General features: G+C 37.5%; 1 protein-coding gene across 1 annotated transcript in view; it reads right to left on the reverse strand.

Annotated features, from left to right (window-relative positions):
• Window positions 1-327: 327 nt before the first annotated feature.
• The window catches only part of gask1a (golgi associated kinase 1A), a 75,697-nt gene continuing 59,057 nt past the window's right edge, over window positions 328-16,967 (reverse strand). Inside the window, exons 4-6 of the mRNA XM_084725886.1 lie at window positions 7,272-7,394; window positions 3,594-3,697; window positions 328-960 (exon numbers count right to left, since the gene is read on the reverse strand). Of these exons, the coding sequence (XP_084582012.1) occupies window positions 756-960; window positions 3,594-3,697; window positions 7,272-7,394 (432 nt within the window). The 3' untranslated portion in view covers window positions 328-755. The remainder of the gene's footprint in view (window positions 961-3,593; window positions 3,698-7,271; window positions 7,395-16,967) is intronic.

Genomic DNA, 16,967 nt, shown 5'->3' on the forward strand with positions numbered 1-16,967 from the left:
ATCATGATAGCTTCCACCTTCTTTGCATTGACCTGCAACACAGCTGGTTCTCGTCTCATTTTAATCATCATTAAACTTATGACTGGCTGACAGCATCCTCACACACAACACAAAGAGAGCTAACAAGTGTTAGCAAACAAACATCCACACTAAACACTGTGGGCCAGTTTGCTAGTCAGCTACAGATCATTTAACAGCTTAAAATTTCAAACTGAATGTTTTGGTCCGTGTTCTTCAGCATCCCTGTGAACAGAACACTGTGTGTGTGTTTGGCTTGTACACTATAGCTAACAGCAAAGTTTTACACTCTGCAAGTGCAAAGCAAGTGCTTTCAATGAGAGACACAAACTGGCTCACCCACTCAGAGCTTGGAGGCTACAGGAGAATTTCTGATCTTTAGGTAATAAAAACAATGACACTTCTGACTCTTTTTTGACTAAAAATGGATAACATTTGTAATTTGAGTTAAAATATCACCACTGCTGGGTTTTAAAACTTAAAATGGTATCTGATTGGTCCATAGACTCTGAGACTGTGGATCTTGTATTTGTTATAACCCCTTATAAGGGTGTTTTTAACATCCAAGCCTGTCTGCTCTGCTCCTAAATTAGCTGAACTGTTTAATCTCTTTAGGTTTTCTCTTTGGCTGCAGAACGATCTCTCTTTGATTACACTGAACAAATGTCATCTCAACAATCACAGTGTGACAAGTAATGTTGTTTGGTTTCTATTTCTGTTTGGTGCCGTCAGCTCAGTCACAGGTCCCTCTTGAGTTGTAATTTCTTGTCCCTGATGTGCTGGAGGAGAATCTTTCCTCTCTGCTCCAGAGTGTGGATGAGAGGCCTGAGACCGCTGGCCCCGCCTTGGCTGTCCCAGAATTCCTTGTCGGTGTAAAGGGAGCGTAGAAGAAGATTCTCCAGACAGCCTGACTGGAGCACAGACACGGCTCTCTCTGGAAACCTGATGACAGGGACAACATTAAATTTGATGTGTTGTGGCTTTTTTTAAAGTCTAGAAAACAAGATGACTAATGTGTCAAGTCTGTGTAGCCGCCCAGCGAGGCTGTGATGTTCTCTATAGACCACAATTCATGACTGCTGGACAGAAAACAACTGTTTTGGGTGACTCTTTATTTGAAGGTGTGTGCTTTGCAGAAGACTGACATGACATCATCATAACCATGACATCTGACATGAACATGAACATGAAGCAGTCTTCATGAATGTTTATGACTTGTGTCATTAAATGTAATTCTGTCAATTATGTCAACTTCACATAAACCAGAACAACATAACATGTCAACATAACCAGGGGAAAACTGAGGCAAATGCACAAACAATGTTGTTTTTAAATTAACAAATTAAAGTCAATGTAAACACATAAACCGCAAATAAACAGACTTAAAAAACAAAATCAGTCAACCACACTAAAAGACTGTACAAAGCAATAAACACCCTTTGTTCATAGCAGAACTGAGGGAGGAAGGGAGAATGGCTACGGGAGATAACACAAAGAAAGACACACAAACACCCTCCCTCTGAAAAGGGAGTAAGGTGGCCAAACTTGCCCCATGCTAACAGCATGCTAACAACAAACAGTCTAACCTGCCATCAAAAGGATTAGACCACACATACACAAAGACCAATGTCTGCCAAACGGTCCACTGGTCCTGGTTCTCAGCTCTGTCACTGCTTTTAAACTCTGAGCCCTGATTACTGATTGATCACAGCCGCTGCCAATCACTGCAGCAGCTGCAAGGAGGAGAGACGCAGGAGAGCAAGAAATACAAAACACTGTGCTACCCTTCATTCTTTGTCAAAAATTAGTTGTAATCACGTTTGTGACATTAAAGACATTTTTTGTCATGTGGACAAATATCTTCTCTCAAGTGCGTTTTTTTTTTTTTTTTTTTTTACTTTTGCCTTTATTTTTGATAGCTGAAGATATGACAGGAAAGGGAGACAGGGGATGACATGCAACAAATTAGCCACAGGCAGGAGTCAAACCAGCGGCCACTGCAGAGGACTAACAGCCTCAGTATATGGGACGCACCATCTATCAACTGAGCTATTTTATTTAGGACAAAATAGAGTATCTGCAAAAAGCCATAGAGAAACCAAGGCAAACCACCGTAACTTCAGTTACTGTATTTTAACATGTAAAATATATGCCAGAAAATGATGACATAAAGGACATAATTGACAGAATGGCAAGGGAAAGGGTAATTTCAGTCATCATCTACTCACCCTCATGCTGATTGACATTGGAGTTTAGTTTTTTTTAGTTCATGAAACACTACTTTTAGTAGTAGTAGTTTTACAAGCAAACGGTGTTGCAGAATCTCACAATTTAAGTGAATGGTGTGCAATGGTATGTAAGTCAATGTATATTTTTGTTTAAGGGAGATGCCAGCCTGAGGTGCAACCAGAGCTGTAGCAAATTTGGAATACTTTGCCATAGCATTAGAAACCAAATACTGTGCCACTGTTGCTGCATTGTTCAAGAAAAAATCAACCCTAAATCAAAAAGAGAAGTGCTCTAAACCACTTGATGTTTAGCATTTATTTTCAACATGTATTCTTCAGCTTTTGTTTGCCATTAGTATTTACACCTAATGGATTTTTAAGCTTTTATATTATTAATCTTGAGAGTGACTGACTTGTCTTTTTATGTGCACAGGCTTGTACCTTTGGCTTTCTAACCAAATACTGCTGTTGGTCATCTTTTACACTGATGATTTAACCAAGAGACTTTTATGTCCATTCCAGCCTTGGAAGTTCTCCAACACCCAGTAACCTGACCTTGTCTATGCAGAAAATAACTTTTACTTGCAGAACACTGGATGTCTAAAATTACTCACTCTGCTACTATAACTAGAGAGAACAAGCAGTTTGCTATAATGTTCAAAAGCAGTATTCCCTCAGAAGTTTACGTGACTCGGACCAGCAAATGATTTCCTCCAACATGTACAGTAATTGTTAATGGCTCCTTCTCAGTTTATGCAAACAACATATCACATTTTGAAACACACTGCTGAGCAAAATGCACCCCAAGAAGTTGATCGATTGAAATGAGTAACTCTCTGCTTCTGGAAAATCAAACCAATTTTCATTTTGTTTTACTCCATAGTCTTCAGTGATGAGAAATAATACAAGACTTTTACATTCTACTTCTCTTCAGTTTCACGTCCAGGCTTAAGATATTTAAGAGCATTTTATAGAGTGGCTTAGTAATCCTAAGTGACAGACAAAAGGGAATTTCTATCAGACCTGATTCATTCAGCATATTGAATAGCAGGCTAATTGAATGCACACTAATCTAATCAGACAGACATTGTAACAAAACCCTAACAAGCTTCCAGTGGACGTCTCTGTGCTGCTGAATTGAGTGCTGTTCACCAGGGAAATATGTTGTTAGATGTTTTTTATTTTCTCCTGAAACATTTCCTCACATCAGTGTCGGTGCCTGCTGTGAGCCCAAATAAGTCTGAGACTCAGTGTGGCGTAATTTATCAAGCCTGGGTGCCAGAATGGAGCGGAAAAACAACTTGCGTTGGCATCGTCCTGCTTTAAAATGATACATTTTGTACTCACTCGTCAATGCCCTCAACCAGCCTGAAGTTGAGGTTGTCACTGGACTGCTCTGGTCTGCCAGCGTTGTCTATGAACACCAGTCTGGAGGGATCAGCCTTCCTCACCTGAACACACACGCACAAACAGGTTACACATGAGCACAGTTCAAAAAAGTTTTGCTGTTTTTGAAGAATTTAGAACCAGAATTTTAACTTTTGGTCTTGTTTTGTTAGGGTGACATGTGAAATAAAGTGCACAGAATAACATCAAAATTTAAATAGAGACCTTTTTCACAGCAGCTATTTTGACATCGTAGGGGCAACAGGGTGATACCAATGATACTGATGTCCCGTTCCATCAAGGTACCTTGGTCAATTTTCCTGTTTATCATAGGCTGCTTAAAAATGGTCTGTGCTACACTCATCTATGTTGAAAAGAAAAACAAATTTTGAAGACGGTGAAAAGATATTACTGGGGGTCTTTAAAAGTGATGACACATCTTAAGTTAATGTTAGAAACAAATTTACTCAACTGTTTTTGGAGCACAGAGCAAAAAAGGGGTGGGACTGAGCATGGTGGCTCACTGGAAAGGCTCTGCTACACTTTAAAAAAAATATACTGTAGTTTATTGTAACTTTGCTTAGTCGTGGAAGAAAGAAATCTAATTAGTGTGCACAAATGAAAAAAGACTGTGCTCTAATTAATCATTTATGCGCATGAAAAAAAGAATGTGCAGTTAAATGAAAGGTGTCTTGTTCTTGCTAACATACAGTTTATTTAAAGCATGTCAAATTAACACAATGTTGTTCACAGGCAAACAGTGTAAATGCGTCTTTGTATCTGAGCTCGACATCACAACTAAACTGCATCGAATCCCAGCAGCTCATTTAGATGAGATCTCACATCTTTTACGCTTTATTTTGCGCTGTATTTATTATCATTTCTTAACACTCTGGATGTTCCTCCCTTACTGAACACAGTATCCATAACAACCTGAAACTTCAGTTCCTCCTGCTAACAGGCAATTAACGAAACTGATAAAAGACAGCAGACTATCTAATCAAATCTAAATGAGATGCTGGGGTTTATTGGAGTTTTGTCATGAGAATGGACAGGGAAATTTGGCTATACTTTATCTATTAGACTTGCACTAATCAATACCTTTATATTAACAATTAAATCACTCTGAGGGACAAACTCACAGAGAATGATCCTGCAACTTTAAAGGGATAGTTCATCTCTACAATATGTATTTTTGATTTTGGGGTGAACTGTCCCTTTAAACATTATCAGATACATAAAAGTGAAATATAATTCATTGTTATTTTGCTTTAAAATAGAGGAAGAAAATCTGTGTCTTGTCTCAAATAAAATGGGACTAAGTGGCTGTCAGCTTGTGGTGCTCAAAACACCAAATAAATGTGAAAAAATTCCAAATCAGTGTCTTTCCAAAAATCTTGACCTGGTTAGTCAAGATGATCCACAGACCTGTGAGCAACATGAATGCCTTGAGGGAATTTCTCCACACCTGGCACAAATGTTCACTCCAACTCAAAGATGAACTGATTAGCTTTTAGAGGTCAAAGTTGAAAGGCCAGGGTAGTGGTGACCTCACATTTTTGGCAATAACTCAACATTTCATACACTAGTTATGACAATATTACAGACAGCATATTTCTCACTTGAAATTATTCACTGGAATCACACATGTATGGTGAGAACTTCCTTTTTCTTTCAAAAAATAAACTCAATACTTTTTATTAAATTCCTTCAAAGTTACAGGTCAATATAGTGGTAAGTTCCATACTAAATTCCTTCAAAGTCTTCACTACATACATTATATGAATCTGGACAGACATGGATATAAAATGTAACTGTACTGACTGCAAGTCAGTAATTCTATTTTTTGACTGCTCTGTTTATATGACCACTGACAGCTAACTTCTCACTCTTCTTAAATGGCTTCTAGGGGGCATAATTCTTCAATTTGAAATTTTATTTCGGCCCTGACAACGTATGTCAGGGTCATGTTAATGTTGGTAGAACTTTGTAAATCTCAGCTGGTTGCATCTGGCAGTTGTGGCATTGCAGTAGGTGCTTCACTATCTGTTGGCTCATGCAGATCTGCACTCTGCTGAGTGCAGTTGTTGTACAGCCAGGATAAATATCCTTCAGTAAAATACATTACAGGATCACAAAACTGTAAATCATAAATAAAACACTGACTAAAATTAGACTCAACTTAAGTCTGAGTTCCACTGACTAAATCTTGACTAAAACAAGAGAAAAACAAAAAACTAAAATGTGACTTTGACTAGCTACAATTTCAGGAAGCGAATAGGACTAACACTACATTAATGTCAACATGTGAATGTGAACATGTGTTGTAAAACACATGTCTGATTGTCAGTAGAGTAGAAAAATGCTATAAATACATGAATCCATGTATTTGCTACTTTATGGTCTGAATATGAAGCATATGACAAAATCAGCTTGGAATAAGATGACTGAATAACAACTTTATACCTGTATGACATCAACAGCCATACAATACACAACACAACAATATGTTCACTGAGGTTTCAGCAGTGGTGTTGGAACCTTGAAGTCAAGCTCCTGCTGTTTCACACAAACGGCTTCACCTATTTTTACATATAGCAAACGATACAAATCACATGTAATCATCACCTGCCAGCCTGGGAGCTCGTTGTCTATAGCTACGACAAACATATACATCAAGGCCACTGGGTATATAATCATGTATGCTTCTGTTCTATCATTTAAATATAGAGCCATCCTCCTGTGTTGCCATGGAAGACTGGCAGCAACAAAATGTTGAACAAAAAAACAAACAGGCCAGCTGAGGTGGATTTCATTTTCTTCATTCCTTCCTCAGATATGATGAATAATGATTTGACAATAACAAGAAACAGTGACATTTAAAGTTTGGAAATCAAATCAATATTTGGCACGGCAGCAGGAAAAGTATTTTCTTTTTTCTTCTTAGCAGCCCATCAATCAAAGCACGCATCAGTAAACTTGTCCTTCGACTGAGAATAATTCATTAGTCTGCTACAAATACAGAGAAAATACCCCAAAGGCCTTCAGGACATAAACCATTCTGATGATGGCACAAAGAGAAAAAAATCTAAAAGCTTTTAAAATAAAAAAAGTTCTGTCTGTGAAGTTGAAATAGCATTATTAGAGTGGCAATGATTTATTATTATTCAATTATTAAATTAATCACCAACTATTTTGATAATTAATTACTTGGTTATTATTATTATTATTATTATTATTATTATTATTATTATTATTATTATTATTATTATAACTATTTGTGTAGCACTTTTCATGCAAAAAGAATTGTAGCACAAAGTGCTTTATAATCATAATCTCAACTAAGTAATTTTCTATGAAAAAAATCTCAAATTTCAGCTTCTTAAATGTCAATATGTATTGGTTCTTTTACTCCTCTATGACAGTAAACTGATAATCTTTGGGTTGTGGACAAAACAAGACATTTGAGGACATAATCTTGGGCTTTGGGAAACATGGATCAGCATTTTGTACCATTTACTCTCATTTTATAGACCAAACAACTGATTGATTAATCAAGAAAATAATCAACAGAATCATCGACAATGAAAATAATCATTAGCTGTAGTGCTAAACATTAATATTCTTTCTGATACGTACCAGGATGTGAACCAGCAGCAGGTCCTTGGTGTTGCCACACTTGGCGTGCAGCAGGTTCTCCACGCAGAGTTCTGTTGGATCAGGTGTGAAACCGCAGCAGTACCTGTCCAGACGGTCACTGACCTGCAGCAACAGACAAAGAACATACAGAAAGTCGTTCATGAGTGAGGTAAAGCTGCTGTTTGTTGCTGCTGATGCTATTAACACAAAGTCATCATCAGGGAAATTACGCAAAAAAATCCTATTTCTGTGGACTTTTTTGTCCCCAGTTTTCTCTCACGCTCTAACCCTCCTCCTTGAGGAAATTTCTGTTGCACAAATCCTGAGAGGAAGATTTCATCTCTGTTTATATTTGCAGCTAATATTCTCAGAAAAAGACACAAGTTAGCAATGATGCAAATATATTATCTACCATGAAACTAAAGGTGACTAATAACAGTAGCAACTACCTATACTACTATACTACTAAAAGCATACAATTTAAAATAGTTACAAGGACAGTTCACCCCAAAATCAAAAATACATCTGTTTCCCTCTGGTCTGTAGTGCTATTTATCCATTCAGATTTTTTGGTGTGAGTTGCAGAGTTTTGGAAATATCATCTGCAGAGATATCTACCTTCTCTCCAATATAATGGAACTAAATGGCACTCGACTCATGGTGATCAAAGCACAAAAAAAAAGCATTTGAAAACCAGTGTGTCTTTCCAAAAATCATGGCTTGGTTGCTGAAGATAATCCACAGACCTTGATAAGGGCAGCCTCATGTAGAAACTGTTTTCTTTCTGCAGTAGAATCTACCAGAACTACTTTACCATCTAACTAAACTACTTTATTTTCTACTAGAAAAAAAGTAGTTTCTACACGAAACTGCTCATAATTAGGTCTGTGGATTATCTTGAGTAACCAGGTCATGATTTTTGTAAAGGGACTCTGGTTTTGAATGTATTTTTTGGTGCTCTCAGTGGTGCTCTCTATGGCTGATATCTCCAAAATTCTGCAACTCACACCAAAAAAAAAAAAAAAAAAAAAAAAATCCAGATTGACAAATAGCACTACAGGACAGGGGAATACACGTTTTGATTTTGGGGTGAACTGTCCCTTTAAACTATAGTTAATATAAGATGCATGACAACCAATTTGATGACAATATTTTATTTGCTGCATTGATATAAATCTATATTAATGCTGGATGCTTTTTTTATTTTGAAGAATCTCTGACTTCACTGTTTCTCTCAAACCAAACCTACAGTACACCCTTTTTGATTGATTGGAACTGATCTGATTGATTTGGAATAAAGAGCAGGAAAAAGAAACCAAATGACAGCAAAGCAAACTTTCAGCTTTGGATGAGTCTGAGCTGATTTCATCTGCAAATCATGTTGAAACAGGCAGCCAGCGTTGGCTTATCATCCCAGTGAGAGATCTGCTTCTGGCTCACAGTCTGACAGATAATCTCCTTAAGTTATCAGTATGAAAACAGATGAAACACATATTTAGTGCCAGTGTTGATGTGCAATTACATGACTATCAAGTGAAACAAATAAGGACAGTTGTAAGAACTAGGGAAAAATTTAAATTTACAACAAAATTCATAGGCTGAATCATCAGAGCTGATGTCCGAGCACTGCCAAAAACAAAAATAATTTTTCAGGAGTTCAGAGCGTCTCAGGGCATGCCTATGGTTTGGGGAAATTCCATCCTGCATTAATCTGCTCAAGTGATTTGTAATACTAGTGATATATCAGTCTGATGTCTGACTACAGTGTTGCCAGATTGGTCAGTTTTCTGCCCAACTGTGTAGTTTTCAGTTGCACTGTGTGGGTTAAAATTGACTTGACTGGCAAATGGACAGGATTTGGACTGGTTTACCATTAGTTGGGCTGGCTTTTAAAAGACATTAAAAATTACAGTACATTATAAAATATATTCAGAAATTAATATTCCTTAGTTCTGCAAACATACAGCACAACTTTGATATGACAATTTTCATTTATTCTGCTGAGAGAAGCTATGAGTTACAATCATTACTACAAACCCGCAGCTTACCATATTAACACACACAAACTGTAGTGTTTTTGCACAGCTGTATTTTCACTGTTACAGAAACCTCTATGCTTGCAATATTATAATATTCAAATCAGATGCCCCCCCCCCACCTCATTAATTTTTTCTTTATTTTCAAGGCAGAGATCAGAAATGTAAAACTTAAGTTTTATAGTGGCAGCGTACTTGTGAACACTTGAACTTAACTAGCATTAACTAGCAGATAATTAACACAACAATAAGCATTAATTAACAGTAACAAATGTCCTGTTAACATAGGGTACTAACTAAGTATGGTTTATAAAAATGTTAATTAACATTTATATGAAGTTCACAGCTAAACCATTTTACATTAACATGTTAACCTTGAATAAATGTTAACAAGAGACATTTCTTAACAGTTAATTAATGCTTATTATGCTGTTAATTAACTGTTAGTTAATGAGGTATTAACTGATGTTAATAGCATCTTTATAAATGATTATTTATTTAAAAAGGATCCCCATTAGCGAGTGCCCTCGACACCAGCTATTCTTGGAGTCCAAAATCAGTTCATCAGATCATATCGATCATTAGCTTGTAATAACACATTTCTGTTACATATGTACATCACATGTGTGTCACAATGATTGTGCATTTAACAGTTACAATTTTCACAACCATTCATTCCAAAGTACTTTCCATACTGACTCTCGACAGCCAGTGTCAGAGAACACAACAAGACATTATGCTTAAACAATACTTGACTATTGATCAGCTGCATAAATAATACATCAACAACAAATGATGATTGAATGTGGATTTCCTCAGTTCACTTTTAGATGCAGACGACCAAACAGGTGAACAATAATCCAAGTGGCTTAAAATGAAAGATTTAACTACTTGCCCCAATATGTGTGCAGGAACATAAGGAAGGCACTTTCTTGACATGGAGATGCCATTTCCCATTTTCCTCGCAATTGTGTCAATATGATCTACCCATGACAATCGGCTATCTATTATTACTCCCAATAATGTAACCTTATTCACCTGCTGTATTGGTTCACCAGCCAAGTTCAGGGTCAGTGTAGGAATAGATGACATCTTATGGCTCGATCCCAGAATTATAGATTTGGTCTTAACACCAATTTATTTAGTTTTATCCAATCAAGGACCAAATTTAACTCAGAAGATAAGACACTTGCTAATTCTCTGGTAGTATTTGCTGCATAGTACAGTGTAGAATCATCTGCATACATTTGTATACTTGCTTTCTGTAAAACAGATGGTAAATCATTTGTAAAGATGGATTACAGGAGTGGTCCTAGACAGCTACCCTGTGGCAACCCATAATCCAACCCTTTACAGAGAGACATACTACTGTTATAATACACCCTTTGAGTCCTGCATGAAAGGTAACTTTTCATAAATGAGATTGCACTTGATCTGAATCCATAAGCTTTTAGTTTACTTATTAAAAGACCATGGTCTATAACATCAAATGCAGCACTAAAGTCCAGCAACACTGCACCTGCCATCTTAGAATTATCCATTGCTTTTGAACAGTCATCTGTCATTTGTGTGAGAGCAGAACAAGTAGAATAGTTACTTCTATAAGCATGTTGAAATCTTATGTGTAAACCATTACAGTCAAAATACTGTTTTATTTGCGAGTGAACTATTCTCTCCATCAGTTGATGAATGATTAAATAATGTATAAATCAATACCAAGGTTAACATGAACACATGAGTAAATTATTACTAGACACATTAGGTGTTCAGTAATTAACTGTCAATTAATGCTTATTGCTGCATTAACTAATGTTTATTGATGACACCTTATTGCAAAAATAAAATTCAAATCCAAGCTCCAAATCTTTCTGTGATAACAACCTTATACTGCAGCCTATAGTCGCTAACTCTAAAAAATGAGCAGCTGGAGGATGAGTAGAAATGTATCAACTCGTGCAGGCTGCTGTGGAGAATCACAACCCACAGCGAGCTCTTCCATCCTGTAGCCGTTGAAATGATGAACAATACGAGAGGGTCTTGTCAGTGTGAAAGCCTTGTGATTTACTCTCTGGTGTTTAAGTGCGAGACTGACACACAGAGAAGCAAACATACGCAACCTTGATGAGATCTGCCCTGCGGGTTTGACGGTGTGTGTGAGGATTTGTGTGTTTGCTCTCCCACTGTGTGTATGTAATATGTGTGTTTTGTGTGCATCAGTGCACTTGTGCGGGCCTGTGTGACTCAGACACAACCCTGGTGCCCTCAGGTCAGCCATGTGTGTGTGATAAAGAAAGTGTTGTGTGCTTTGTTGTGCAGTAAAGCTGCACCACCACTGTTTCTTCTCACTTGTGTGGTGATTTTTGGAGACTTCTCACCCTGCTGCCACATTTCCTTCCCACACTGGAATACACTGATTTTGAGTTTGGTCCAGCAGCCTTGTGGAGACTGAGCCAATATTGACTTACACTGCCACTGAACACCAGCAAGCCTCAGGGAAAGACAAGATGTGTTGCTCTGCTGTGGTCAGAGTCAACACAAAATTAAACTGGAACAAACTGTAAAGTGTATGTGGGGAGTCTGATTCACTCAAATCTCCATATTGAGCACAACAGTTTGCTGCCTGATGTGATGTTCTGTAAGACAGTTAACATCATCCTTTCAACTCATTTAAACCTTACATTACCTTATCTGTATACACACTTTTCCTTGTTTCAGTGTTGGGTGATAAGCTTTGTTATTGTGTTGTTTCTTCATTGAACTTCTCAGTTCTCACCAGTCAGTCAAACAGTGTGGGCAGTATGTGCTAGTTGGGTTTTATTCTAATGAAATTTGACTTTGTGTGGGTGCTGCTCTATTCTCTACTTTTCAGCCACTGGCTATTACAATGACAAATTCAAACAAGTCAGTTGTTAACTGCTTCAAAGTTCCACTACATATTAATTTTAAGCAGGTTTTGAATATGGAGTGTCTTCACACTAGAAATGTACAAAGTTAAGCGTATTTAATAAAGTCAGAGTGCATAATATACAAGACTGAGACTGCAGTCACGCTGTCTGTGAGACCGTACTTACACCAAGTATTGATTTGAGCTAAATTTTTCATTCTTTTGAATGATCTCAATCTGGACTTTAATAAATTTGGATTATTAAATGTCAATAATCTCTCTTGTCATCATTTATTCTCAGAGGTACAACAAGAGTGTATTTTAAGTGTATTTTTTGTCAAAATGGAAGTTCTCAGTATATTGATGTGTGATTTCAATGAATAATTTCCACTGAGAAACATGCTGCCTTCACTTAGATAGTATTTTACAAAGGTGGACAGAGGACTGATAGAGAGCTGAACATTATGATGGCACAGTAAAGTTGACCTTTGGCCTGTTGGATACAAAATGTCATCACCTCATTATTTTACCCTATTAGACATGTGTGTGATATTTTGGCAGAATTAGCAAATAATTCTAATCAGTTCAACCCTGAGGGGTACTTTGTCCCAAGTCTGAAAAATAATCCATCAAGAAGTTCTTAAGAAATCACATTTACAAGAATGGAATAAGAGGTTTCCACTGTAGTAACAATGGTAAAATTTGCCAATAATGCTTACATACTTTTACTTAAGTAACATTTGAATGCAAAAATGCAAAAATTTACTTGTAATCAAAGACTGTAAGACTACAGTATTTCTACTTTAACTGAAGAATCTGAGTATTTCTTTCACTACTGGTAATAACACTTCACATTTTAATGTGAAGTCCAAATTATATCGTCAAGGAAAATATTCATAACACATTTATAATGGTCTCATGACAACCAATGTCAAAACCAACCACATATGACAGTTTAATGTGATGTACCACATAAAGCTAAAGAGTTTCATTAAGGTTGTTAATTAGGGTTACTATGACATGTTTATGACACATTATGTTGTCTTGGTTATGTCAAGATGTCATGACAAAGACATGATACTATATATATTTTATAAACTAATTATTTTATATTATACAAACTAATAATAAAATAACATAGGATTACTAATAACTGGTAATTATTAGTTGACCATTTTATCGTTTTTTTAATTTAAGTTTAATTCACTATTAGTTTACTATCATTTCATTGTCAATTAATTAAATTAAATTAAATTAAATTAAAATTAATTAGTAGCCCAACATTACCTTTCTACTTTTGGTGATTTCTTTTATGCTTCAAATGTATTAAATGTAATGAAAGTGGTGCTTGCTTGGGAAGATCATCTTGCTGAAAGTATCATAAACTTTTGATTTCCATTAACTTATTTTCTGTACGAAGCCACAATCCAATGGTAAAATACCACTCGCTTTTTGTGGAGATGCTAACTTCTAGGTTGGTCGACAAAATATTTCATCCCTGTTGTACTCTATTAGCACTAAATACAAAGTACAACGGAGGCTGATGGGGATGTCACTAGTTTTGCAGATATTATATAAAAGTATTGGGCAGAAATTTTGACTTGATGATTGGAGGATCACCAAACTGTTACATTTCATCCCGTGGGCAACACAAATCTATGCCGGAGCTGTAAATATAGTTCACTAAAAGCCCAAAATATCAACATCATTGTGGAGCTAGTGAAAAAGCCAGTATGATTTCATCCTCTGGGCACCTTGGATATACTGTACAATATGCTGCATTTCATGGCAATCCTTTGAAACGTTGTTGAGCTATTTCAATCAGGTGGATAACAATCCCTACGCCACACTGCTAACTATTTTTTAGTCTTTTGTTGGTGGGTACTATTATCCCACAATGCATTGTACAAAAGAAATATAAGAGCTACTCACATATTGGACAACAAAAGTGTTATATTAAATCTTTGGAAAAACTCTTTCTCTGCACGCAGTTTAACAGCTAGTAGTGTTCCAAAGTCACAGTTTGACTGATGTCTGGGGGGTGTGGTATAATTTCAATCTGTACACTAAATATGAAGCTCGAAAATCTAACTTTACATTTTTGCCCCCAAGGCACTCACACTAGGTGTGCATTATGTCAGGTGCTGTCAGCAGGGCTCGAGACTGTAAGTCTTGTTTGGCCATGATCACATTTTTAACTGATTTCAGACTATAATCTGAGTCCACCACAAACATGCTGAGCGTGCTGAGCTCTGGTCGATTTTCCTCACAGCTGCAGCAGAAACTGCTGGGCAGCAGTCTGAAGCAGTGTACCTTTCATTCTGAAAACCTGCACTCAAGTTGTCACCTTATCCTCAGTTCCCCTATCTTCCCCAGGGTGTCCTCCACTGCCATTGTGTATGTATGTGTGTGTGTATGTGTGTGATAGAGTGAAGGTGTGTCCTTCACACTGCTCTTCCTGCGCCTTTGGTGTTTGGTTCCCTGCTATCAGAGCCCAGGGAGGTGTTAAGGGAGCAGGTAGGAACAAGTGTTCAGAGGCACGCTCATCGGCTCTCAGCAGATCAATAGGAGGCTATTAGAGCTTGGCCCTGTTACAGGGATTGACTTCTGGCAGTGAGGGGGAGAGAGCTGCCTCACGGGTTATTCATATTCAACCCCACACACACTGTAGATGGGTGTTAGATACACATTCCATCTCAGTGTGCAGACCGAACAAGGCAGGACACAATTACTACTAGAGGTTGTAAAATCAGCGACATGGTGCAGCCTCTGCAGTGTAAGTGGAGTGTGTCAGACTGAGCTCAACACCGAGGGGTTTAAATGTGAAAATAACAGTGAAATGTTCAGCACTACTCCTTCTCAAACACTTACCCCGACAGGAATAAATCCACAGCATGTGTTTATTCATGACAGGGACACGAAATACATGAACGTCATTGTGCAAAGACGCAGCTGTATGAATGGCTGCTCATCAGAGAAAGACAGCCAGGAGTCACAGCAGTTATGCTGAACACGCTCATAAAATATGAGCTCCTCATTTACTTCCAGTGGCATCTGAGGTCAGTTCTCCTTGATTAATAGGTTTTGATTTCTCCCACTCACTTTAGTATGAGGAATGGAACTGACAATGGGGGTAACTGGATTGGGGCTGACACGTCCCCTAAAATTACCTAATGAAGCTCAGTGTAAGTTCAGTCAGGAAGACTATCTTTGCACCTCATCCATCCATAACTACTCTCTCCCCCTCTCTCTTTAACCACCTATTCTCAATCAGCTGTCTGTGGGCGTTCACTTCTTAAGTCATCCAACCAGCCACAACCTCCATCATTGTGTCAAAACTTTAAATCTGTTCTCCTCTCTGCTGTTTTCAGTTGTCATTTCTGCACAGAATTGTTGCAACCCTACTCCACCCAATTCTCCTCCAGTTCCTCTAATCCAGTTCCCAGGTTGAGCTCATCAGAAGTCCAGTTCTCATCACATCCAGATCTTCAGTCATCACTTCACCACCACCACCAGTGTCTAGACTCCATCTGGGGGTTTCCTTTACTAATCATGGCTTCAGTACTCCCTTTACACATGATGATTCCCAAAGACATTTCACATTTCTCCTCGCAATTGTGCACATGTCAATTAAATGTGTTTTGTAGACTCAGAACAAAGTCTCTCCTGATTGAACTGAGTATTATCATCAAGACGAAGAAAAGCAGTAAATCTTCAACTATCAAAATAGAAGCAAATATCATTTACTGTCTGCTGATTAAAGACCTGAATGATTTGATTAAAACAACATCCTGCCATTCATCATGCAATAAGTTTGTTTTTATTGTGCACAATGACACTCATCACAGTAATTTGTTTTCCTATGGCACCCACAGAGCCTCATAATAGTTGAGACAGGTCGTTTTATAATCACGCTTCATAAGAATTCCATTCAAACCACACCACAACCTATCAGGAACATCTAGGTGCTCTACATACACAGATGTTGCCATCACTCTTTCTATATACACCACTGAGAACAACACTGCTACCTGCCAGTTGTTTTTTGTAAGCAAAATATTGCCTAGCAAGCTCACACCAAGACAAATGCACACAAATACACACATGCACAGGTGAAAATACAATGCTATACGGCTAGGTTTCTTCCTGATAAAAGAAAGTGAGCAGTTACATGTACTTTCTTAATGCCATAGAAAGAACATAGTTCCTCTATTAAACTGCTCACAACAAGGTCTGTGGATTATCTTGACTAAGTATGGCTGGTAAGACATTGCGGTTGAGTTTTTCAAATGTATTTTGTATGGCTTGCCAACTACTCTCATTATACTGGAGAGAAGGCAGACATCTCCAAAACTCAGCAATCCACAACAAAACAATCTAGATGGATAAACAGCATGACTGGCCAGGGGAAAAATATGTATTTTTTATTCAGGGGTGAACTGTACCTTTAAAAATTTCTTTCAAGAGCTGCTGGTTCCATAGGTGTTTTCCCTGATCGGTATTCCCATTTCAAAATTTTTCTTTTAATATCCTCAACGTTACTAAACATGGAAACAAAGACCTCTCCTGGAAGATGCAATGATTGTATACTGTAACTTTATGCTATGACTGCCAGCTTTAATTATTCACATTATTTCCGAGCCTGAGCTGTTATTTCTGTTGAGGAGAAGCCACCCGTTGTTGAATTAATGAACAAAACAGCTGATTTAAGCTGCAGACTGTATCTCAAGCTTTTAGTCACTATTAGTGACCTCACAGCACTGTAAGCTTTTGATT

Source organism: Lutjanus erythropterus, chromosome 9 (assembly GCF_056507025.1).
Source record: "Lutjanus erythropterus isolate fLutEry1 chromosome 9, fLutEry1.hap2, whole genome shotgun sequence".
Classification (NCBI taxonomy): Eukaryota; Metazoa; Chordata; class Actinopteri; order Lutjaniformes; family Lutjanidae; genus Lutjanus; species Lutjanus erythropterus.